This window comes from Polistes dominula, unplaced genomic scaffold, assembly GCF_049000335.1.
Source record: "Polistes dominula isolate Pdom_NZ unplaced genomic scaffold, Pdom_raw_medaka contig_73, whole genome shotgun sequence".
In the NCBI taxonomy this organism is placed as follows: Eukaryota; Metazoa; Arthropoda; class Insecta; order Hymenoptera; family Vespidae; genus Polistes; species Polistes dominula.
In genome coordinates, this window is record NW_028300951.1 from 8797974 (window position 1) to 8823706 (window position 25733).

At 31.0% G+C, this 25733-nt stretch overlaps 4 protein-coding genes across 9 annotated transcripts in view; 3 read left to right on the top strand and 1 right to left on the bottom strand.

The window, feature by feature from the left end:
• The window catches only part of Atpalpha (sodium/potassium-transporting ATPase subunit alpha), a 90578-nt gene extending 82042 nt beyond the window's left edge, over positions 1-8536 (top strand). For all 6 annotated transcript variants that reach the window (XM_015323702.2, XM_015323701.2, XM_015323700.2 and 3 more), the window contains 3 exons: positions 1389-1563; positions 1800-2032; positions 2428-8536. In XM_015323702.2, the coding sequence (XP_015179188.1) occupies positions 1389-1563; positions 1800-2032; positions 2428-2548 (529 nt within the window). In that variant the 3' untranslated portion in view covers positions 2549-8536. The remainder of the gene's footprint in view (positions 1-1388; positions 1564-1799; positions 2033-2427) is intronic.
• Positions 4818-11517, bottom strand: LOC107067857 (ribosomal RNA processing protein 36 homolog). Its single transcript, XM_015323748.2, has 3 exons — positions 11288-11517; positions 10616-11126; positions 4818-10530 (listed from the first exon to the last, which is right to left on the bottom strand). The coding sequence occupies exons 1-3, from the start codon at positions 11330-11332 to the stop codon at positions 10376-10378; spliced, it is 711 nt and encodes a 236-aa protein (XP_015179234.1). The 5' UTR covers positions 11333-11517; the 3' UTR covers positions 4818-10375.
• A 325-nt stretch (positions 11518-11842) lies between these two features.
• Positions 11843-20128, top strand: LOC107067858 (uncharacterized). Its single transcript, XM_089172073.1, has 5 exons — positions 11843-14179; positions 14394-14535; positions 14646-14789; positions 14885-15036; positions 15669-20128. Exons 1-5 carry the CDS (start codon positions 14061-14063, stop codon positions 15871-15873), a joined length of 762 nt encoding a protein of 253 aa, XP_089028199.1. The 5' UTR covers positions 11843-14060; the 3' UTR covers positions 15874-20128.
• A 128-nt stretch (positions 20129-20256) lies between these two features.
• Positions 20257-25300, top strand: LOC107067856 (uncharacterized). Its single transcript, XM_015323747.2, has 2 exons — positions 20257-22833; positions 24421-25300. The coding sequence occupies exons 1-2, from the start codon at positions 21654-21656 to the stop codon at positions 25206-25208; spliced, it is 1968 nt and encodes a 655-aa protein (XP_015179233.1). The 5' UTR covers positions 20257-21653; the 3' UTR covers positions 25209-25300.
• The last annotated feature ends 433 nt before the right edge of the window (positions 25301-25733 follow it).

The window sequence follows — 25733 nt, forward strand, 5'->3', positions numbered from 1 at the left end:
ATTTGATAATAAAAAAAAAAAAAAATAACAGAAATATATTTTTCTATGGAAAAATGTAATAGATACGAGGAGTGTAAGAATTCCGAGAAAAAAAAAAATAATTAAAGTGTAATTTTTTACAAGTCTACGAAAAAAGTTATTCGATGATCGTTGACTTGACGCTTTGTAGATACACAATTTTTTTCTGAAACTATACTCCATAGAATATATTCATGAAATTATTCTTGTTTATTCTGAAATTCCGTTTACGTGAAAACACTGTTCTTCTTATTAATTTAATAATTGTCAACAATTTCTTTTAAATCTTCTTCCTCTCTTCTTTTTATTATTCTTATACAATCGTTCTTATCTATCTCACGATTTTCCCAAATTTCACACTCGATATATATATATATATATATACATATTTGTAAATATCACACGAATTTAAATCTATATTATATTATTCTATAGCACACTTTGTAATTTGATTTTCCAATGATCAAAAGCTGAACGAATAATTTCAAAAAAAATTAATTAAATAATAATAACAAAACAATTAATGAACGAACGACCTGCACGATAATTTTTAAGCTTTTTCGCATGCGCAATATGCAAATGTGTCTCATGAATTGGCTTAAGCTCGCTTGAGCTTTTTGCATGAGCTTATGTGTCCACCACCACTACTACTATTAATACTACTACTATATGTAAATGCGTGGACGTGAATGTGTATGTATGTATGGCATGTTTCAAAATGATATTTAACGATGATGATGAATAATGATGATAATGGATGATGATGTATCGGTAAGAAGAAAAGCCGATCATTTACCGTCTTCCGTCATAAGAATCGGTAAGTGAGCTGCATTTAGTTTTCGACGGACATTACTACGGCTTTTATATTACGTATACTAACCATAATCAATCACCATAGATAGACCATATATAGCTAGAGAGTAAATAAAATTAGGCGTTCTCTTAGTGGCATATATCAGTTAAAAAAGAAAAAAAAAAAAAAAAAACATACACACGAACAGCTTTGTGATTTTTCAAAAAATCCTTTTTTGAATTAAATTTATAATAAATTCATATATTTATTTCATTCATTTATAATACAATTGTAATTATAAATATTGTTTTATTTATTGTAAAATTTTTTTTATTTATTTAATTATTAATTATTAAATTCATCATTCGAGATAATAAATAAAACAAGTATTAATATAAAAATATTAGATAGAAATAATAATATTTAAAATATGATTAAATTTATAATCAAAATTTAGATAAAGGATTTTTCGAATTTTCACACATATGAACAGCAGACCCCTCAATCATTGAATCAATATTATTATAGAATAATAAATCTCTTTATCTAATACAAAATTTTATCCAAAACAATTTAGGCTTATCTCGATGGCGTACGGACAAATTGGTATGATCCAAGCAGCTGCTGGTTTCTTCGTTTACTTCGTCATCATGGCTGAAAATGGTTTCTTACCGCTTTATCTATTTGGTATCAGAAAACAATGGGACTCGAAGGCTATCAATGATCTCAGAGACAGCTACGGCCAGGAATGGGTAAAACTTTTTCTTCCTATTTTCTTTCTAATCACTGATTTTCCATCAAAATTACGTGGGTCGTGTAATCCCCACAAACCTTCATAAACAACAACAAAATTACTAAACAAAAGTTCAATGTGGATGATGCATCACACGCGATTCACGTAGCAACATGGAAAAGTTTGTTTAGTAATTATTTGTAAAACATGTTTTTATGGTTTCTTTTTTCTTTTCTTTTTGGGTTAATACAACAGACGTACAGGGACAGGAAGACGTTGGAATTCACCTGTCACACGGCTTTCTTCGTATCCATCGTAATTGTACAATGGGCCGATCTTATAGTATGTAAGACGCGTCGTAATTCGATCGTTCATCAAGGAATGAGAAACTGGGCGTTGAACTTTGGTCTTATCTTTGAGACTGCACTAGCTGCGTTCCTAAGCTACACACCTGGTATGGACAAGGGTCTTCGCATGTTCCCGCTTAAGTAAGTACATCAAAATAAATCTATTTATATTATTAATAATAATAACAATATTTAATACGTTATATCGAGGAAAGTTGAAATTCAATTATAAATCGCGTGCTTGATTTTTTCCAATTACTGACAAATATAATAATAAAAGATGTAAGAGTATTAGTTAATCATTTTGTTCTACTTTTGTGATAGAATTAATGGTACTTTTAAAGTTGATTTTTAATACTTATAAGAAATACGTGATATACGTTGAGGGTGGTGATTATTTCGTGGACACCTTGTTTGATTTTTTGGCCAATTACCGTGTTTAGTATTAAACGATTAGATTTAAACAAAAATTTATATGTATATTATATATAATTGCACAAACTCCATTGATCGTATTTTAAATTTGTTACCCTTAGATTCGTCTGGTGGCTACCAGCCCTGCCGTTCATGTTCGCCATCTTCATCTATGACGAGACGAGACGATTTTATCTACGCCGAAATCCTGGTGGCTGGCTAGAACAAGAAACTTACTATTAGAGAGGACAAGGGGGGGGAAGAACTTCACACACGCAGAGCGCGCGAGCAAAAATAATAGCAAGAACGAGATAGTACGAAAGAGAAAAGTACGAGAGAGAGAGAACGAACGAACGAACGTACGAAAGAGAGTGAAAGTGAGAGAGAGAATGTGTGTGTAAGAGAGAGAGAGAGAATGAGATGACGCATACCCACGCAGAAAAAAATACACCCAAGTTTTAAAAGTTTAATCAAATTATTCACTCACGTTTAAAAGAAAAATGAAAAAAAATACAAAAACAAAAAAAAATAAATAAAATATAAAAAAAGACACACACACACAGACATCGTAAATTATACGGGGCGTGCTAAAAACTGGGTCTGTTTCTATCCGTACTGTCATCAGATAATCAAGAAAAATCATTTATTAATTATAACGAACATAAGTTAATGAAAGAAAAAAAAATCAAGAAGAAGAAGAAGAAGAAGAAGAGAAAGAATAATTGAACGAACAAATAATGGCGATAGAGGTGATTAAAAATGATTAGAGGTGGGAGGAGGGTCAGAAGAAAGGGCCTAAAGTGAGATGCGAACGCGTGAAATTCATTTAAAAAAAATAAATAAGAAGAATCAAAGTAAAAAAGTATTATCAAATGGACGACGCTCGCGAAAGATGAAACGGAATCCCATCGATGATGAAAGATATATTTATTTTCTTAATTATTCTGTAATTCAAATGAAAGTAAGAGCCAGTATATGTTCGATTAGCACGCCCATATAAAAGAGGGGGAACCAATAATTGGATATACGATGTTTTCAACAACAACAAAATAAATAAATGATAAAGAAATAGACATCAAATGCAAACGTTTCGATCGATATGCATACATACATTTGTATATACATACTTATGTACGTATATATATATTTGTATTACATATAATCTATTTCTTTATCAATAAATAACAAATTTATTTATTGATAAAGTACGATATATATATATATATCGGAGAGGACAAAACAGTACACTTTAAATTGGCACGTCCTGAATATTAATTCATATTGAAAATGCAAGAGCTATGATAAAGTAATAAGAAAAATGCAAAAATCATTATATATATATTTAAATGAAAATGATCTATGAAAATGATAGAAAAGAATTGAAAGAGAGATGGAAGTTTAAAAAAAAAAAAGAAGAAATTAAAAGCGCGTTCACAGTATTCATTATTAAGTATATAAATAAATAATTTTCGGTTTTGAAATCTTTTAAATCCCGAGTATGTAGTTATCAATTGAAATCAAATTCGTATCGCGTAGTTTTAATATTAGATTCGAATTCTTCGTTCTAGGAAACGTTGTATTACCTGAACCGGAAAAGAAGGAGGAAGAGGAGGAGGAGGATTGATAAAATACCCAGAAAATAATGTGTTGTGAATTTAATAAGTCGATGACTTTGCACAGAAATGAGAAGAAGTATAATTACTATAATAAATAAATTTCTCTATGTTCTGATGATGATGATGATGATGATGATGATGATGATGATGATGATGATGATGATGATGATGATGATGATGATGATGATGATGATGATGATGAAATGATGATAATGATGATTATGATGATGAGGTGCATTAAACTTAAAGAATAACGTTATTATTGTCACAGAATTTAATAAGTTATGATAATGATGCCACGAACGATCAATGAGAACGAAAATGACATATTTGAAAATATGATTAAAAGAAAAGGAGAAATAAAACTAAAAAAAAATATAAAAAAGGGACAAATATATATGAAAATGTTATCGAATTAAAAACGAGTAAAATAAAAAAGAAATTATGCGATCAAGTATTAGAACAAATGATATGACAATGTTATATTATCATTAGAGTACGCATATGCGAAGAAAAAAAAAAGATAAATACAGTGACGAACGTTATAAGGAGAGAATAGTGAACAAGAAAATAAATGGACGATGAAAAGAGTTCTTGTAAAAGGAATAGGATAAAGATTTAAATAATAAATAATAAAAAAAAATAAAATAAAATAAAATGAACAAGGAACGAGAGTGAAAAAAAAATTAAATGAATGAACGATCAAACGAACGAACGAACACACCACACATACACACACACACATTACATTCTTACTTAGGTGAAACTAAAAGAAGTAAACGAAGAAAGAAAATAATAAAAGTTAAAAAAAAAAAAAAAGAAATAATAAAATAAAATAAAATAAAATAAAATAAAATAAAGAAAGGTATAAATTCATTCTCTTAGTTTTTCATAGATTTAAAGAAAAAAAAAAAAAAAAAACGCCAGCGGGACAGCTCGCTATAAAATCATTGACCCCCAAACGCAGAACGCCCTGTATTACAAACCCGCGGTCGATCGTTTCCAAAAAAAAAAAAAATAAAAAAAAAAGAATAAAAAAATAAAAATAAGAATATTGCGTGTGAATGCCGAATGTTTCAGAAAAGTATATGCGTGCGTGCATGTCATGTGTTTTATGTGTATGAATGAATAACTTTGCTTGCGTGTGTGCGTGCGTGTATGCGGTACGTAAGTGTTTAAATCACAAAATGATTAAAACAAGAAAAAGAAGAAAAAGAAGAAGAAAAAGAAAAAGAAAAAAATGACAATTAAAAAAGAATGAAAAAAAAAATATATAAAAAAGAAAAAAAAGAAATTATAACAATGTCGAGAAATCGACAAGTACCTACTACAAAAATAATAAAAAAAAAGTAAAAAAAAAATAAAGTAAGAAAAAAAGAAAAGAAAAGTAACAGTAACAAACAATTGCAACCAATAATAACGGAGAAAAAAAAACAACGTCGTAATAACAACGCCCCCTTCTTTAGAACGAAGGTGACTTAAAAAAATACCTGCCACGCGACTTTTTTGGGCCGGGACGAGCCGAGACACACACACGCGTGCTAGATTAAATATAATATCAATAATTAGAAATTGAAATTGAAATCGTAATCGAAATCGAAATCGCGTCGAACGAGCTTTCTCTTCCGGGGTGTCTTTCGTGTCTGATCGTTAAACCTAACTTTAAAAAAAAGAAAAAAATAAATCAAAGAAAGAAAGAAAGAAATTAAAACGTGTCCTCCCTCTGGCCCTTGAAATATTATTGACAAACGCGAATCACACGCACAGATATATAAATGTATACATGCCAGAGCATAAAAAAAACAACACAACACGTGTTAGAAGAAACTTAAAAAAAAAAAAAAAGAAAACACCGATGGATATTTAAAACAAAACACAAAAAGTAATAATTAAATACGATTCCCTTTCATCTTTTGTGGGATGTCGTGCTTCGAGAATGATGGTACGGATTATTAAAAAAAAAAAAAAAAAAACCATACTACACATAGATACGGGCGCGCACACTCACCATACACAAAGAAAAAATACATAAAAATAAATGATACATAAACAAACAAACAAACAAACAAACAAAAATAATAATAATAATTAAATAAATAAAATAGAGTTGAGAGACGCTTCTGTCCGCCGTCCAAATGAAGAATGGAAAAGATAATTTCCGATTGGGGGAAATAGAGAGATAGTCAAACGGAGCTCGTTTGTCCCGATTTAGAATTAAAAAAAAAAAAAAATTAAAAAAAAAACAACAACAACAACAATAAATTAATTCAATTGACGATGATCATACGAATAATGATACTGATGGGTTAACGACGATGATAATGACAATTACAATGTATGTAAATTCATTTGGAACGAGCTCTAAATCAATAATAAATATATCATCCATCGTCCTCGTCTTTTCCTTCGGCGCAGATCGAACCGATTTTTTTTTTCGACGACCGTGGATTATCCATCGTTCGACTGATCAATCAGATCAAATGAAAAGAATGATCCAAGAACGTTTATTATAGTTACCAATTCTTGTTTGTGCATATATCATTTCTGAGACAATGAATATAAACACGAACAAGAACAAATAATACAACTGATTACGAGAGATAAATCGAAGAAAAGGAGAGAGAGAGAGAGAGAGAGAGAGAGAGAGAGAGTGAGTGAGATAAAAAGAGAGAAAGAGAAACGATTGATAATGAGAAAAAAGAAAAAAGGAGATGCTTGCTCGGCGGTCCGGGTCCCAAAACTCTACCCTAAGTGTTCAAATAAAAAGCAAGGTGTGTTCTCTCGAGGTGTGTCGTATACGCGTAACACGTTCTTCCTTTTCTTCTAAATCCTCCCTTAAATGTTCCTTCTCCTCCTTCCACCTCCTCCTCCTCCTTCTCTTCCGCGTCATTATCAACCCTTCTTCTTTCAACTTATCCTTCTTGTTTCCCCTTTACTTCTTTTCTCCTTTTCCTCCAAAGGTACGCCAAACGACGAACGTTCTCCCTCGGCTCTTCTTCCGCTTTTGATTAAAGAAAATATCGTCCGTGTCTTCTTGATGTTCGAAAATAAAATTACATGAATAGAAAAAAAAAAAAAAAACAAAGAGGAAAAGAAAAGTGTGAGAGAAAACGAGAGAAAGAAGAGTAGTATTGTCGCGTTTGAATTAACAAAATCAAGGCAACCATCTTTGAAGAAAAAGAAATTGTGAGAAAAAGAGGGGATGGGGACAGGGTGGGATGTTAGAAGGAGGAAAAGTGAGAGATAGGGTACTTCGAAAATTGTTCTTCTATTTTTTTTTATTTTTTTTTTATTTTTTCTCCCCCCTTCCTCCAATCAAATCAGGTATTTATTATCCCCCCCCCCCCAAAAAAAAGAAATAAATGAAAAAAATTAAAAAAAAAGAAAAAAAAGGAAAGAAGAAGGAAGCGTAAGAAAGAACATAATCAAGAACATGAGATTGATAAAAGTAACAAAAATCATTCAAAGTGTCTCCGTGTCGTTTCATCGTGCACACGTTTTGTCTTCGACGATTAAAAAATATAATTAAAAAGAAAAAAAAAACAACAAATAAAAAGTAACAAAATTTAGAGAAAAGAGAGATATCAGAGAAAAAAAATAATAATTGATAATTACAAAAGAAAGAGAGAAAGAAAGAAAGAAAGAAAGAAAGTGTGTGTGTTGGTCCTTCGCTGCTTAGATTTTTGATCATTTTATCATTTTTTTTTCGGGTGTGAATTTAACAACATCAAAAATTAACAAACAACAACAACAACAACAACAAGAACAACATCAAAATTATTCGCGTCAGATCGAATTGGAAGATTAGAATGAACGAAAGAGAGAAAGAGAGAACGAACGAACGAACGAAAGAGAGAGAGAGAAAGAGAGAACGATAGAGAGAGAGCGAGAGAGATGTTGAGAAAAAAAATCATGAAGTAAATGGGGAAAAAAAAAACGAAAAAGAAAAAAAAATGCAAACAGATGATTAGGTTCCGCGGTTGTCGACAGGGTGTTCCGTGCCCGGGGGGCGTAGGAGCCCAAAAAATGCTTTGCTGTCGTGCGCCGCCTCTTTACTTTAGGCTAATAATTTAAATATTAATAATATAATGATAACAATAATATTATAATACATGTTACAATAAGATATTATTAGATGTAATTATTATATATGGTTTAGTCTAGATTGTGTTGTTGAAGAAAAAAAAAAACAAAGTACGTATAAGCGACAAAAGAAAATGAGAGAAAGAGAGAGAGAGAGAGAGAGAGAGTTAGAAAAAGAAGATATTGCATAAACAAGGAGAAAGAGAAAATGAGAAGAAAAGAGAGGAAAGTACGATCGAAGTGAGATAGATTGATGATAATAAAGAAAAAGAAAAAGAGGAAAAATAATGAAATAAAAATCACATATGAAAAGAATGAGAAAAGTGATAAGGAAGAAAGAAATGAAGAAAGAGACGAAAAAAGGAGAGATTAAATTTGGTAGAACGTGTGGGATTTGCGTGACGAAGAGAGAGAGAGAGAGAGAGAGAGAGAGAGAGAGAGAGAAAGAAAAAAAAATTTCGGTCTAAGACCATAAAATTGTGTGGCGGACTGAGCGGGGTATTAAAAAAAAAAAAAAAAAAAAAAAATAAAAGTAAAACACAATTGCATTTTCCGCTTTACTTTCTCTACATCTACCGAAAACGGGAATTTCTAAGGACGATGAGAAAATAAACAAAAAAAGAAGAAACAGAGTAAAAAGAACAAAATTTCATTTAAATAAGAAAACAAACAATGGAAGTGTGTACCTGTAATCGTTTGTTCTTTTTTGGGGGGATTCTTTCTGTTAATAAATATTAACTTTTCTTTTTTTTTCCGCGCGAAAATCGAATTTCGAACGAATCTTTTGAACGCGAAAGAGAGAAAGAGGAGAGAGAGAACTATTTGTGTGAAAGTTGAGCGAACAAATGCGTGGGAGCGAACGAGAGATTGAGAGAGCGAGAGAGAGAGAGAGAGAGAATATATTTGAGATTTTCGCTCTATTTTTTATTCTTTTCTTGTTCTTTTTTTTTATTTATTTTTTTTTTTTTTAAATTTTAATCTCCATTTATAAATCCAAAGACGAGGAGTGAATAATTAAAAATAGCATCTTATAAAATAGAAAAGGAAAGATTTTAATAACAAACAAAATGATTACCTATTAATTATTATTATTATTATTAGTATTATTATTATTATTGTCTTTTATTCTAGTAATATATTATAATAATAATTATTATATTGTTATTGTTATTATTATTATTACTATTACTATTTACTAATTGCTATTTTACTATAACTACAACATCAACTCAACTTACCCAAGAGAAACCTTTCCCATGAAAAATATTGAGTGTGGAATCGTCGACGAAGAACCAAGCAAGAACCCTGCTTAGCCCGCCACATATATTAAATTAAAAAATTAAAATAATAATATTTAAAAAAAAGTAAAAAAAAGTAAAAAAAAAAAAAGAAATAAAAATAAAGCGCGCGAAAAAATCATTGAACGAAGAAAAAGTGGGAAGATATAAAAACTAGAAGACGACGATAAAAAGAAAATAATGAACGATGTTTTATTAATATTGTAAATATTTTAAATAATTGAAGACGCGGACAAAACAACAGGATCGTGCGTGAAACGGTGACCCGACGCTTTAGAAGGGCCGCCTCCTTTTGGGTACGGGTCTCCTTGTACTCTTTTTCTGTTTTTTCCTTTTTAGCGCCGCATTACGGAACAAATTGCATACACATCAACTAAAAATACCCCCCCCCCTCCACACACATACATACAATGAGAAAATTACATGTAATACATGAAAACTAATGAACATACACACATACATTTACACACTCCTATAAGAATAGAATACAGAGTTAATTAAAAAAAAAAAAAAAAACAACTCTGTCGATCAAATATATCTTCTAATTGATGATTCCTTTCATATTGATTATTCTATAAGTTCCGTTTTCACACATGAAATATATTAAGGATGAAGCGAGAGACATTGTCCAACCCAAGTGTCATTACTTTTGATGTTAAATAAAAAATACATAATTAACCAGCGTTTTTATCTTTTAATCTACCATCTAAAACTATTATTCGATTATTCTATATTCAGAGTTTGAGTAACGGCTTAACGAGTGGAACAGTTTGAGAAACCATATATTCTATATGATAATACTAAAAATAAGTTAATAAGAAAGTTTTTTTTTTAATAAACTCTAAATATATTATGATCAGTCAAATGACCGATTGTAAAATTTTTAATAGAATATCTTACAAGATATTATTATGCTATTTGGTTAGTCAAGAATTCTTTTTACATGAATGATATATTGTTTGCTATGTGTACATCATAAAAATACATACATTTAGTCTTAAGAACTAGTTTCTTCATTTTAAATATTTTTCTTAATAATGATAAATTTAATAAATATACCTATAAATTTATTATCATTCCATATCCGTAACATTCCATCTCTTTTGTTCCATTTGCGGTCTGGATTTATGTAAAGCCTTTTTGCGTAATTTTTTAATATGCGTCTGTAGTTTTCCTGAACTTTTCAATTCTTCATATTTAGATATCAAATCCAAGACTTTCTTTTCGGCTATAATTAAAATATAAATTATTACAATCGTATGACAATACAAGTTTAAAGTTCAAGAAAGTAGAACAAAGTAAGACCAACTTACATTTCTTTTTGAAAACAGGTTTTTGCCCAGATTTGATAGCATTTATTATTTCTTTCCTTTCCTGAATTTGCTTTTCTTTCTTCATGTTCAATTTTTTCTGCTCTCTCAATTGATTTTCTAATCGCTGAATAAGATATTTGATCTTTTTGATTTCTTTTGGATCCTCGGTCTTCTTCAACTCATTTTTTAATGTAGCTAAGTTTTCCTCTTTGATTTCATTGATAAAACTGTATGCATGTTTAAATGCTTTCTCGTTAAACTCACCGGATAGATTGTCAAAGCGTGGATCTCTAGGTCTATTCTTTTTAACCTGTATTATTTCCCTAAATCTTGGTACTTGCTTCTTCGTGGACATTTCTCTAGGTCTGTTCTTATTTTCTCTTTTATAAGTTACTATCTTTTTTTTCCGAGGACCAAATAATGTTTCATTGTACACCTTTGTACCAAGTTTTTCTTTCAATTTTTGTAAATCTTCAAAACTCATATTTGCTAATTCTGCACGAATTTGTGCCTATGATTTGTTTAAATGTTAAAAAAGAAGAAGAAATTTATAAGAAAATTAAATTCATGTAAATGATAAATGGTAAACATAACCTCCAAAAATTCATTACTATTTATTCTAATAGAACTAGAATAAAACAAACTTGATAATATATATATAAATCATCTCACCTGGTCCTTATCTTGGTCCAGAAATGAATTTTCTTCATCACTCATTTTAAAAACAAGTAAATTTAATAACAAACACTCGTAAAGTATGGGAAACGATCCTTGCACGATTCACCCGCATGCCACAATGTTTATACACGTGCATAGGAATCTGTATTATCGACATGCAGTTAAATTGATGTTTCAATTTTGTAAAGTAAAACTGATTGTGTTCAAGATGGTGTAATATGTACCTTTTTAAATAAAATCATAAGAAATGATTATATAATTCAACATTTTTTCACTTATAGAAAATCAGCTGATATAAGCCAAAAGGTTAGGTACACATATAGAACACATACATATTTACATCACGTATACAGATTACCATCATAGTAGGATTAGGTATACACATATAACACATCACATACACACACTATAAGATATTATGTACATTTTCTTTAAATATAGATCTATATAAAAAAAAAATAATTATTAAAATGGCAAATGCATAAAAAGACATTTTATGAATTATTTTTATCTCATTGTCAGAATCTGAAATTAACGTGTATATATTGTATTTATGAATATACATAGTGTACATTTGTGCATACAAGTGGAAGAAATTTATTGTCAATTTACCTTAGTATTGAAAATAGATATTTTTCAAGAAATTAAATAGGTCAGTAATATTCATGCAATTTAAATTATCTTCCACGTTATTGAGCTCGATTCAGGATAAGAGAAACATCAGCTTTTTGTTATAAATTTTCCTTTGTTTTTTATTGGCAGAAGAGATCATTTTTTCCAATAGAAAAAATACGAGTAACATAATATTAAATTATTTTGAAGAAAAGTAGGATGATGTTGTTTTAAACATTTATATAAATTTTTTTTTTCATCAGGTTTCTACATCGTTTTCTATCTACCCTGGATCAACGTATGATTATATGTGTAGATCAACTAATAATTTTCATCATTTTTGGAGCTATTGTAAAACTGAAATGAATGTTTGGAAGTCATCGCAGAACTTAAGTAGTAAATGAAGGAATTAAAGTTCCTTCAGTAATCATCATGCTAAGGATAACAAATCTTAACTAGCATAATTTATTGGCTATAATTTATTCAATAATTTATTGACAATAATTATACGATATATGTTCAGTTTATTGTTTTATTTTCATTATTGAAATTTATGATTAATGATTGAGGATATATTTAATTAAAAAAAAAAAAGAAGTATATAATGTGATGAAATATCGTGAAGTATTTATCAAAGTATCTTATTGATAAATATATATCTATATAAATAATCGAAAATTTGTAACAACTTGCATTAATCATTTTAATTTGTCAGATACGAATCGTGATAGATACGTGTCTGATATTTATTTTAATAATTAACAAATTAACAAAATGAATAAAAATAAAAGTTGAAAGGAAAAGTGAAAGATTAGAATCGATTGAGATGGAATTGAGGATAATAGAGGTGAAATCTATGTTTCAAGGCTAAATATGAGATTCGTAGGTTAGTATGTCGAACGAGCGAAAGCGAACGCGTTTATAAGAGAAACAGAATGAACGAGGGGGAATGGAGGAAATTTTTATAAAGTAGAACTCGAGAAAGCGAAAGTGTTTCAAATGTTTCTCTTGCACGGACGAAGAAATTATTGAAAGAGAAGTTTAAAGCTTTCGAAAACTGATATCGCACAATACAAAACTTTTTGGATACTTTTCCTTCTTTCCTACAATCAGTTTTTTTTTTAAAGCGATAAATCTAGTACAATGTTGACTCTTTATTTTTAGAAAAATATTATTGAAGTTAAAACTTCTTTAGAATCAAGGTGATTTGAAAATCGTGAAACGGAAGAACGTGAAACAGAAGCACGTTAAACCAATGAAACAAAAATAATTAATAAAATTCAATGTATAATTTAATTTTATATATATATATATATATATATATATATATATATATATATATATATAATTTCTATATAATTCTCTGTATATTTAATTCTATATTATTTAATTCTATATATTAATTAATTAATTAATAAATTCTATATATAAAAATTCAATGTAACAATATGTTTGTCCACTAATAATTCCGAAACTACTCAACTTATTTTAACGAAATTTATTTTATTTCACGTGATTTTTTCCAACTTAGCACATAGCACAATTTTTATCGCGATTTTTTTTTTATTATTATTTTTTATTACTAATTTAAAGATTTTTATTTAGAAATTATCTAAGTTCTGTAAGGTTCTTTCAATAGATGGCGCTGTATTACAATTCAATTGTTTCGATATATTCACGTCTCCAAGCTTGGTTTCCTTTGAAGGTTTCACTTCTATCGTATGTGATCTGCACACATCTGTTTTTTTTTTTTTATATAATTATTTAATATTAGAATAAACATTTGATTTATTTTTGTATTTATTTATCAACTTCAAAGATTTTATTGTTTAACAAAAATATAAGTGTGGATCATTGAAGAATTATAAATCATAAAATAGTTTTTAAGACGGTGTTTGATTAGTTTATTATTGCATGTAACAATGTATGAAATTTATTGATTAGTTCAGTATTCAAAGTAATAATAATAATAGAACGATTTGAATAAAAAAAATAAAATGAATATAATAGAAAAACAAAGTTGTTATCAATTGTTAAGTCAAGAATTCTGATAAGCTGAAAACGATAATACTTAACATAATCAATAAAACTGGTACGATCATTGATAGAATTCACATTGTCAGATCGATTCTTATATTTAATTCAGTCTGTCAAAATGATTCTACAAAAATGTTCATTTTGTTTTGTAATACTCTTTGTTACATTCTGTTCTGGAAATTTAGAGGATTCTTGGATTACGTCCGAGTTGGATCAATATAATTTGGAAAATTTTAGGTGAGATATTTATTAAAAAAAAAAAAATAATAGCATTTGATTTTATTATTCATTTATTGTTTCATTTTTGTTTTAAATAATTTTTCTTTCCTTCCAAATTGTTTAGTTTTAGTCACAAATTTAAATTAAAAAAGAATAAATAAAACCATCTAATAAATATTTATAGATAAATCTGTGATTTTTTTTTTTATTAATCTTATTTTATTTTATTCAGTCAAGATTCGAAATACGATGTATCGTTGGTGAACATAAACAAAATTTTCGATCAAATCTTGCCGAAAATTCGTGACATTTTAGTTTCTAAAGGCTTGGAACCAACTATTCTTCCAAATCTTAATGAAGAAATTATAGAATTCGTACGTAATTATAAAAAAAAATTAAATAAAAAATTAGATAAAGATAAAAAAATAAAAAAAACGATAAATATCTATACATATATATACTATTCGTTAAACCATTATTTTAGCCGGGTGCACTGAAAGCAAAGGTCACTCTTAAAAATGGATATTTACATTACATGACGGACATAAGACGATCAAAAAATGTAACAATGCAATATAAAAACAAGAATCTATTTTTTAATCTACCTTTAAGATGGCAATTGTTGAGTGTAAGAAAATTTGTTTATTTATTTGTTTTCTTTCTTTCTAAATTAATATCATCCAAATAACAAACTCAACGATTATTTTTTTTTTTTTTTTACAGATGAATTACGATTTCTATTTAACTCATATGTTTATTAAAAGACGAGGAGAATTTTACGGTCGTATCGATGATGCCGAATTTAATATTAAATTACAGATGAATCTTGAAAATTACCATATAACACTTCAAGAATTAAAAATCCTCAGTATAAGGTAATTATTATTATTATTTTATTAATACTTTTGTTTTTCTTCTTTTTTACTTTTCCATTTAATTCTCTTCATTGCTAATGATTTATGTCAAGGCTTAAAGAGAATCTCGAGAGACAATGCAAAAAATCGATTACTAAAGTAGCAATCAATTATTGATAAATAATATTTAAACGAATGATCGAAGATAAGATAAATATTATTTTTTTTGTATTTTTATATTTCTATTTGTCCATGAACAAATTCATAATCGAACTGTTTGATCGAGTCAAAGATAAAATAGAGTTTTTGTTTGAATTTGAACGATAGATGAAATCATATTATTCCAAAATGAAAATGAGCGTATTAGTGTAAAAAAAAATAATAATAATAAAATACAATAAAGTGGAATTTAATCTTAGTCGATTATAAATCTATTTGATAAGTTATTACATAAGATGCTTGAGTGTTTTTTTTTTAAATTCGATGTCAACGATCTTGCATTACATCTGACATTCTCGAATGTTTTCTTTTTTATTTAATAACATTGAAACGTTAACGTCTAATTGAAATTAAAATGCATATAAGTGTGTGAAAATATCATTGATTTTTTATTTCTTTCAAATTTTTTACTATTAATTCATTTTATTTTTCAGCTCGTTCAATTTGAAAATTCAAGGTAATAAATCCGATCCTATACTGAATATTTTGGCTAGAGCGCTTTCACGTTTTTTCGAAAATAGTATTATTAAGTTAATTGAAAATAGTGGTCTAGAACTTTTTTCTCCTCTTATTAAATCATTGAATCAAAAACTGGGAAAGTCGAAAAGTAAAGTTAATAACTTTATCGATGCGCTATAAAAAAGAACGTAAAAAAATAAGAAATAAAACAAGATAAAATGAACAAATGTTAATAAAGGTAAAATATTGTTATTTTAATTATAGTCACGCGAACTTTCTGTGGTATCACTGAAAATAGAAATAAAATGTAAATTTAACAGAGTATGATCGATATCTAACTATGGTAATTAACTTAACGAACTGTTTTTTGTAATATATTTCAACATTTTTAACCAACGATCCAATTTTAATTATACGATTAATTTCATTTTGTTTTTAATTCTGAAACAGCACGTGCATGCAAAAATAAAAATTGTATGTATCATTTGCATCAAAATGTAATGATCCACATTTACTATTTATTAGAAGAAATGTTAATTGAATAAATACAAGTCTTTCTTTTAACAATTTTCTTTTCTTTTTTTTTGCATTCTAAGAAACCACTCGAAAAGAAATGCAAATAGTATATTACATAATTTATTGTATAATAAAATCAAATCACGTAAAGATTTAGCGATAAAATATTCATAACATCCAACTCGTTCTCGAAATATTATTAGAAGAATAAACTAATATATTCATTCTAATATACCATATAGATATGCATAAGTCATATTATCATTTCTCGTCACATTACGTTCATATATATCCCAGTAGGTGTTAACTGGTACGAATTTAAAGTTACGCCCCCGATGTAATATAGGAAACCTATCGCGTGTTGAATTTATAAAATTGTCATCTAAGTTCACTATCAAAGTCAATATGATTTTCTATCTAACTTCGAAAATGATCTACATGTTTGTCATAAATAATATCTTCAAGATATCTGCACACAATACAATATTTCATATTTAACAAAATTTTATACAATTTATTTTAGCATATGTAAATAACGTATGAAATATTATATACGTGTAGATTTGTTAAACCGGTTTTGAATAAATTTGTAGTAATTGTGCTTTCAAACCCTGACCCGATTCAATATGGGCTCACGATACATTTTTCTTTGATAAATTCTTACCTGAAGCAATTTTTTCAAATTGATTTCTTATAGTCATCAATCGTCAATTGATAGAAAAATCTACTAATATATTAATAAACTAATATTTTAACATATATAAGTTTACAAGCTTACTTAGAAAATCGATGTAAGAATGAACGTGTAATGGTGGTATATCTTGAAATTACCCTTAACGTTCAGTGATGCAGAATGCAGAATCTAGTACATATATATGTATATAATAGATACGTATATAGTAACTAAATATATATATATATGTCGAAAGCAGTCTAGTGCAACGATGATTGGACAATCTGCATAGAGATAGCTCCATGAAAATCCATGAACGTCCGGTGCTCGAGGAATTTTCCCAAAACGAACGGTAATCTTGTTTATAGGAAGTATACTGATCGATAGAATCTACGAATATTCTACATAATTAAAGTAACTTGGCCGTGAAGGTGGACCATTTTTTCTTTTTTTATTTGTATTTTCAAATTTTTAACATTCACGAAAAGATTAAATCCAAATTTTAAAACGATTAAATTCTTTCAACTGTTCTAGATTTAAAACTAAAACAAGAAAAGAAAAAAACAAAATACCCAAACCGGATTTGTAAAAGTTCTTAATCAAATCAAATAGCCATTTTCGAGTGTAAATATTTTCACGTTTGAGGATAGTGGGGGAGGGAGGATTGGGAAATAAAATAAATGTATTGAAACTGTTGAAGCATGAAACTGAAAAGGGTATGTAGATTCGAGGTAGAACTTGGGGGTTTGCAAAACGAAGGATTTATTTGTTTATAAACCAGTGAATATATTCCGATAGACATACTTTTTGAATTAACACGCCACAGGAATTTTTATTCATTCGATTTTTATTGAGAAAGATACGTTTATTTATTCGTAAATAGGACTTTAAAAATGAATGTTTTAAATACAGATAAAGTGGTTGTGATCGATTGACATAAACCTTGGAACGATTCGTGCGTGTTTTATTAATTCGTAAGTACTTTGAAATATATATATATATATATATATATATATATATATATATACATATATAGATACATGTTTATATTCGTTTGACACGAAGTTCTATTAATTACATCGTAATTAAGTACTCGAGGAAACGTGAGCTAACCCTGGTTGGGTGAAAGGAAAAATCGATATACAACTGATTCCAACGAGCTGCTGTAGTTTGTGTACGTACAAACCCGAGTGTGGTTTAGACATACATAATCAAATATATCAACATCATTATTTAGATAGAATATATTCCAATACAAAATCACATTTACTAATTTTTACTTAAAACAAATCATTAAATTAATTCGAATTAAATAACCAAAATTACACGTTTTTTATACATGTATATACATACATACATACATGATTCATGATGAGATATCATTCAATTACTGAAATAATTCAAATATCAATAAATAAAAATAAAAATATAATTGGAAAAAAGTATTAGAAATTTTTTATGGTTTGTCCATAAATCCTCGTATTTTTTGCTTGGTATGATTACGTTTCGCGTAATCGATCGTGGCTAATACGCAAGCAGACAAGGGTAAACAAGCATCGCATGTATGTCTGTCTCTTCGTGCACAATAGAAACCCCATTGTCAGAGTATATTATCGATCCTGATATACCTGCATACCTAAGGACTCTGTAACGCATAGCATGCATTTGGAAGGATATTAACTATTCACTGGATGTTCTTACTAAAGTGCAGGGACGATCATGGTTATTAAGGGACATTGATAAATGTTCCTTTCAAGTTCTACATTTTGTTCTTGCTTTATTTATATCTTTTTATTTCTCCTGTTACGTGACTAAGTTATTCAAAATATTAATTCGTTAAATTATTTTATATTCATCTAGTTGTATAATTTTTTGTTAATTTCTTTTTTAACTTTAATCCAATATTGTAATAGACTGGAATAATATTGAGTTGGTATAAAATTACATAAATATTTAAAACACGTATTACACTTATTTCCATTCGGATGAAACATAAAAGCAAATCCACACACGCATACACATAAGCATACACGTGCACGTTATCTTTATGAAAGGTGAAATAGAAAAACTACATATGCATAGTAAACGATGATACCTCGATAAAAGTTCTCTCGTCTAGTTTTTTTTCTTTTTTTTTTTTTAAGTTAGATAGCAGCCTATTCGTCCCGTGTTGCATCGTATTATTTTTGTTATTTTTTTTGCTTCTTTTCTTATATTTTCTTTTTCCTCCTTTTCTTTTATCTTTCGTTTCCGTTTACTGTACGGCTTTTGAATCGAGGAAAAATCTCGGAGCACAGGAGGACGTTATTAGTTGCGAACCTTTCAAAAGAGAACGAGCGAAGGGAAACGTGAGGGATTTTCATTTCTCTTTGTATTTGCCAACTATGCACGAATTTTGATATGAGACGAGCGTCAGGAGATTACTAGAAGTTAGGTTTGATTATTATGGTGGTACATAGATACGTATATATGGGGAAAGATGCGTATGCAAACAACAACCAGCATAAACGTGTTTCAAAGATACATTTAACATTTATCTTCGTTTAACTTATCTATTATAGATACACCACAAATTAATAAAAAACAAATATATAAATAAATTATTTTTTTTTCTTTCTTTTTGCTACTATTTCATAGATACTTTTATTTAACATTATCGAGTATCCCACTTTGGTGTATGTTTAGAGAAGCAAAAGAAATCAATAAAAAACTGAACAAATGTATAGGGTGCATCGAGATAAATCATCTCTTATGGGACCGAGTCTTTTTTCTCTATAGCGTTCATTCAAGTTATTCTACAAAAAAAAGTTTATCCAGAGGGAAGAAAAATAGGTGTGTAAACTTTGTTGACAAAGGAGTACATTTATCTCGAACTAAAGATAAGACATTTTTCTCTTTTTGAAACTTATGTCTTCTAAGTCAGAATGTATATACATAGAGATGTATATGCAAGGTATATAAGTATCCATAGGTTTCTCATTCATTTAAAGGACAAAACAGAATAGGACAGAACAGAACAGGAAAGGTATCGAGCGGGTTACCTAGGGTTGAGGATTAGAAGTTTGCTGTAGAGAATGCTAAAGAACGTTGAAGCGTATCGAAAGACCGAATCGAGCCGAGCCGTGCCGAGCGAGTACCGACGTGTGTTTCTGGGGAGAGAGCTACCACGTTTTACGGGACTACTTTTGTATAGCGGAGAAGAAAAATGAAAAGAAAGAAAGAAAAGAAAAAAAAGGGAAAGAAAAAGGATATAGGAGGGTAGGGATTTACCATAGCTTTCTTTCACGTAAGGGGGAGAATCCTAAGGGGGAACAAAAAAAATCGACCTATCGAAAAAAAGGAGATAAAACGTGTAATCAAATAATGATGATGATTCGATAGTTAGGTAGGATGATATTTAAAAGGACTTTCAATTTGGATGTATATCGTTGCGGTCAAAGGAGGAGGAGGAGGAGGAGGAGGAGGAAAAGGAGGAGGAGGAAGAGGACTCTCGAGGAGGCAAGTTGGTTCGATGTTGGAGGAATGACTAAGCCGAGCGAAGCCGATTCGAGCCGAAGAAGGCGCGATGTTCGTTTCGAAGCGGAATCGAGAGGCTAGCTAGCATGATTCGTTGTCGTAGAGAAACATAATATATCGGTGAGGTGGAGGAGGAGGAAGAGGAAGAGGGGGTGGCAACGAAGAAAAGAGGAGGAGTAGCATGAAGAGGAGTTGGAGGTGGAGGAGGAGGAGGAAAAGGTGGAATTGGAAGGGTCGACGGAAGGAGGAAAAGAAAGAAGGATCGTAATAATGAGGAGCTCTGAGAAAAGAAACTACGAAAAGGGTGCGGGAGAAGGTTGGTTGGTTGGTTAGAAGGAAGGAAGGAAAAGGAGAGGGTCTTTTCTCGGGAAACGATCAGTCAGTGTAGTGGTTCAGCGAGAAGGACGAGGACGCGTCCTTGGTGTTTGTTGGTTGAGGTGTATTCATTGAGAGAGGGTAGATTCATCACTGTCCAATAGTAAAGTAACAATACCAACACACAACCAACAACGATAGTAGCCACCATCTAAAAACGACACAACGACTACGACGACAACAACAAAGAGGATCGTTCAAAGAGAGGAAGAGAGAGAGAGAGAGGAAGAGGAGTAATAAGTGGTGAGACGAGGTGAGGGGGTTAAGAAGAGGAAAGAGTTGGACAGTAGTAAGGAGAGAGTCTCGAGCGTATAGAGAGAAGAGAGAGAGAGACCGAATCGAGCCGGGCCGAACCGAGCCGCGCCGAGAGTAGCGTAAAGGCCAAGTCGAGCCGTGCCGAGCTGGGCCGAGCTGAGCCGAAGGTTATATACCGGTGTCAGGCTGCATGAGCAGGCGCGCGCGTCCTATCCTCTTGCGCGCGTCCAGCCGAGCGAGCGAGTGAGCGAGCAAGCAAGCAAGTAAGCAAATAAGTAAGCAAGCAAACGAACGGGCAAGTAAGCAAGCAAACGAACGGGCAAGCAAGCAAGTAAGTAAACGAACGAACGAACAAAAGTGTAAAGGAGCGCAATCATTGACCACAGCAAGTGTATCCAAGATCATAAGAGGAGGACGTAATCGAAAGACAGATAGATAGAAAGAAAGAGAGAAAAACGAGACAAGAAGGAGGAAGGCAGGCAAGCAGGCACGCAAACAGAGATAAGAATTGGAATTAGTAGAAGAAGCAGAAGTGTGATTTCTTTCTCGTCATAGAGCTTGTGTGCGCGTCTGATCGCGGCTGATCACGGCTGATTCGCGCGCACGCTCTCCTAGCCGGCCGTGTATGGACGTCGTCACGCATGGTGCACGCACCGAGGAGGACAAGGCTCAAGCCCTGGAATCCGGCTCTCGTTTACGTTCCTCTGCTCGTCTTGGTTATCTCAACTCTTCTTCGTCGGCTAGTTTATCTTCATCTTCTGCGGCAGCAGCAGCAGGAACAGGAGGAACAGCAGGAAATACTACTAACACTACTACAACCACCACCACCGCTACCACTACTGCCACTACCACCTGCCGAACATCAAGCAAACGTAAAAGGAAGAGGAGGAGGCGTCAACAACGAACCAACAACACCAACGACAACGATAATAACGAAAACAACGACATTGACGAAGTCGACGGTCTTCAAACCGTCCTCGAATCCTCATCTTCCTCAACATCCCGTACTCATACTAATTCGTCTATCCTTATCGAGGATAATCTTTTATCATCACCTAGTGGAAATAACGCAAACACCGGTGGTAGTGGTGGTGGTGGTACAAGTGCAACCACTGCTGGATCTTCTTCGATTGGTAGAAGAAACGACGAAGGAACATCCCGCCATCGACACAATCACAACAACAACAACAACAACAACAACAACAGTAATTACAGCAGTAACCACCACCGTCAGCAGCAACGAATCGAGGATTACAACGATAATACGGCTACTGGCGGTGGTGGTGGTAGTGGAACCCGTGGCGAAGTTGAAGAAGAATACAACAATAACAATCGCCATCACGAGGAAGAAGAAGAAGACGAGGAATTGGTGGGCGGGGAAAGATCGAACGAGAGGAATCATCGAAATACAGGAAACAGCTCATCCCCTACTACTACTACTAATATCACTACTACGACAACGACACTGCGTAACGGTGGAAATAACAGCAACACTCGTGCAGCAGCTTCTTCAACTGCTGCTGCTACTGCTTCTACTGCTGCTGCTTCTGCGGCCGCATCTTCTTCCTCTTCCGTACCTTCACTCGCCGACATCACGTTTCTCAATCGAAGAACGGCCAAACGATCGGCCAGGAGATGTAACAATACGAGCGGTCGCAGGAACGCGATGACAATGGATCTCCAGAGGCTGATCAATGAGGTGCACGCTAGACCGGCTATCTGGGATCAAAAGAACGTTAACTATCATAATCGCGACGTCATACTGAAGATGTGGCGGGAGATCGCGAGAGCCTGTGAAGTTTCCAGTGAGTACTACGAAAGAGAATGAGAAAAAGAGAAAGAGAGAGAGAGAGATAGAGAGAGAGAGATAGAGAGAGAGAGAGAAATATATATATATATCACATGCTTTGATGCAAGAGTTCAAAAGTGAGAAAGATGAATGGTATGTGCTACGTTTGTATGCACTCTCTGAGTATATGTAAGTGTGTTTCTGGCTGTGTATGTGTGTGTATATGAGGATTTAGGTAAAGGAAAGGATAAGGGTTGAGATTTAACTACGTAGAGGACGCTCGTATACGTACAACTCCAGAGAACGAATTCAACGGTTCATCTACTTTTACTTTTTTGACGACGAGCGGGCAATTCAAATGTCTAGGCTATCTTTTATCTCTCTCTCTCTCTCTCTCTCTCTATCCATCTATCTATCTATCTATTTCTCTCTTTCTTACCCATTCTCGATCGTTTCGATTCATTGTAGATAAAAGTATGCGGGGGTGGTATCGTTCGTATCGACGCAGAGATGTTGTTCACCGTTGAATTCATGCGCTAGATACTTTGAGATTCGCGTTGGTAGATGGCACTGAGATTCATTAATGAATCGACTCGATTTTTTACGCGCGATATCTTTTATTAAATATTTTTTTTCAACTTTTAAAAATTACATTCTTTGTCGAAGGTTATTTTGGCAATTTTTCTTTAATATTCAGTAGCATATTCATTTTTTTCTTTCTAAGTAAGTTCAATGAAATTGATATATGCATATGTATGAGTAAAAATATTTTCTTCATGTTTAGAAATTTTTAATTGCATTATCAAATTATATAATTAATCTTGAACTTGACAAATGAACGCTCATATATAAATTCATTTATATTTTCTGAAAATAATTTACAAAGATATATGCGTATACTTCAGTTGGTTTAAGAATAGAAATGATTTACGAGAAGTTTGCTCTCTCTTGTACGTCTTACAAATAAATAATAATCGCATTCGAATTTACGATTGAACTTTATCTTAATCGTTTAAAGTAAATAAGTAAGTATATATGTGTATAGTAAATAGCAAAGATCAGTTTCAAGTGAGACGAACTGCTTGATAAAATGACGAAACGAGCGACCTACTAGTTGTAATCTTTTAAAAGGCCAATTCGATAAGGAACCATGCTCGTATTTTTTAATCCATTTGCATCAGAAAAAAAAATAAACAAAGTAATGAAACAACAACGTCTTTATCATTGATCATTTTTCAATAATTTGTATCTTATGCTGACAAAAGTAAAAGTTCAGTGCATTTAAAGTCAATAATTTTAACTTTCTCAATTGAATTCAGTATTGTCAGCATCAATTATTATAATCATAATTATTATTTTTATCATTAATAGCCCTCACCATTCTTTTTTTAAAAGATGAAAATAAACAAAATAACAAATGCGCAAATAATCCCTTAACTATGTACTCCAAATGTTTTGTTAAAAAACAATTATCAAAATTGAGTTTAAAATATTGTGTAATAATGCAAATGGATTGAACAATACTTGCGTTCATAATGAAAAAAAAAAAAAATAAAATAAAATAAAACAGAGTTCCAAACTACATAGTCAAATTTTGTTTTAGCCGACGTCGCGAAATCGAAATGGAAGCATCTAAGAGATAACTTTAGGAACGAGTTGAAGAAGACTTATCGTGGAAAATGTGATGGGAGTTTAAGTGGTGGTAACGAGCACGATTCCAAGTGGGTATGGTTTAGGAGCCTATTCTTCTTGAGGGAACAAATGAATTCTCGGGTTATTGGATGTGCCCTAAATCAAAATTGTACGGCATTACGTTCATCCCCCGATGGTACACAGATCGAGCCACAAATAGACATACTTGAGGGTCACGAGGAAACCCAATTTGACGATCTCGATGGTGACTCTTGTCAATCTTTGTTATCAAATGACGATGGTCTGCATCACGTGATGCCACCACCTAAAATGAATAAAATAGGAAGGAAAAGAATTCTTATGGAAGCTATGGACAATGACTATTCCGAAATGGATAGGAAAAGGTACGAAGTATTGCAAAAAAGATTGATTCTCAATCAGGAGGAGGAAGATGACACTTATCACTTTTTAATGAGCGTTAAAAATCCATTGAAAAGTCTTCCCCTTGATAGACAAATGTTTGTCAGGTTAAAAATCCAAGAAATTGTTTACAACGAGATCAATTCGCAAAATCATCAAATTCGTAGCTACGATAATTCGCAAGATGTTAAACCATTAAAATCTCAGAACGATAATGGTAACGAGAGTACCGGTAATAATGGAAATAACGGAGATGTTGTCAGCGATATGTCGAATCCAGCATCGTTACTACAAAATTGTGCTACCGAGGGTTCCAGTGATGACGCCTTCTTCGGTTAAAAATTTATTTATATGTTTATGTTATTGAACTTGTAAGAACGATAATTTTATTAATAGAGAATAAATGAACGTATTTTTTCAACAAAAAACAACACTTATATTATAAATATAAATAGATATTGAATAATGTGATAAAGCATAATATGAGGCCAAAGTTATTCAAACTTTACTAATAAAATAGTTGGGAATATTGATTACATTAAGTACGCAAGTACATTGTTTTTAAACTACTGCTTTTTTTCTTTTTGTTAAATAAGTATAATATTGAAAAATATATTGTACCATCTCTAAATATTATTATGCAGATTTTTGTTAACATATTTGTAAAAAAATGTAGTCCAACCATTTGGCCTCTGTATAAAGTTCAAATTTATATTATTCTTTTTTTTATCTCCAAATGAAGAGAACAGGACGAAAATGTTACAACGAAATATTTGAACAAGACTTGTAAGTACTTACACATGTAAGTATATGCATGTTACCTAGACGATATAATTAACGAGTTTTTTCTTCGCAAAAATCACG

What these genes read in the sequence shown, in the direction of transcription:
- LOC107067857 (XM_015323748.2), bottom strand. Translation starts at nt 11,332, where the DNA reads ATGAGTGATGAAGAAAATTCATTTCTGGACCAAGATAAGGACCAG. An exon ending in TGGACCAAGATAAGGACCAG is followed by an intron (nt 11,127 to 11,287) that starts GTGAGATGATTT and finishes AACAAATCATAG; the next exon opens with GCACAAATTCGTGCAGAATT. An exon ending in ACCTGTTTTCAAAAAGAAAT is followed by an intron (nt 10,531 to 10,615) that starts GTAAGTTGGTCT and finishes TTTTAATTATAG; the next exon opens with CCGAAAAGAAAGTCTTGGAT.
- LOC107067858 (XM_089172073.1), top strand. Translation starts at nt 14,061, where the DNA reads ATGATTCTACAAAAATGTTCATTTTGTTTTGTAATACTCTTTGTTACA. An exon ending in TATAATTTGGAAAATTTTAG is followed by an intron (nt 14,180 to 14,393) that starts GTGAGATATTTA and finishes TATTTTATTCAG; the next exon opens with TCAAGATTCGAAATACGATG. An exon ending in TTAAAAATCCTCAGTATAAG is followed by an intron (nt 15,037 to 15,668) that starts GTAATTATTATT and finishes TTTATTTTTCAG; the next exon opens with CTCGTTCAATTTGAAAATTC.
- LOC107067856 (XM_015323747.2), top strand. Translation starts at nt 21,654, where the DNA reads ATGGACGTCGTCACGCATGGTGCACGCACCGAGGAGGACAAGGCTCAA. An exon ending in GAGAGCCTGTGAAGTTTCCA is followed by an intron (nt 22,834 to 24,420) that starts GTGAGTACTACG and finishes ATTTTGTTTTAG; the next exon opens with CCGACGTCGCGAAATCGAAA.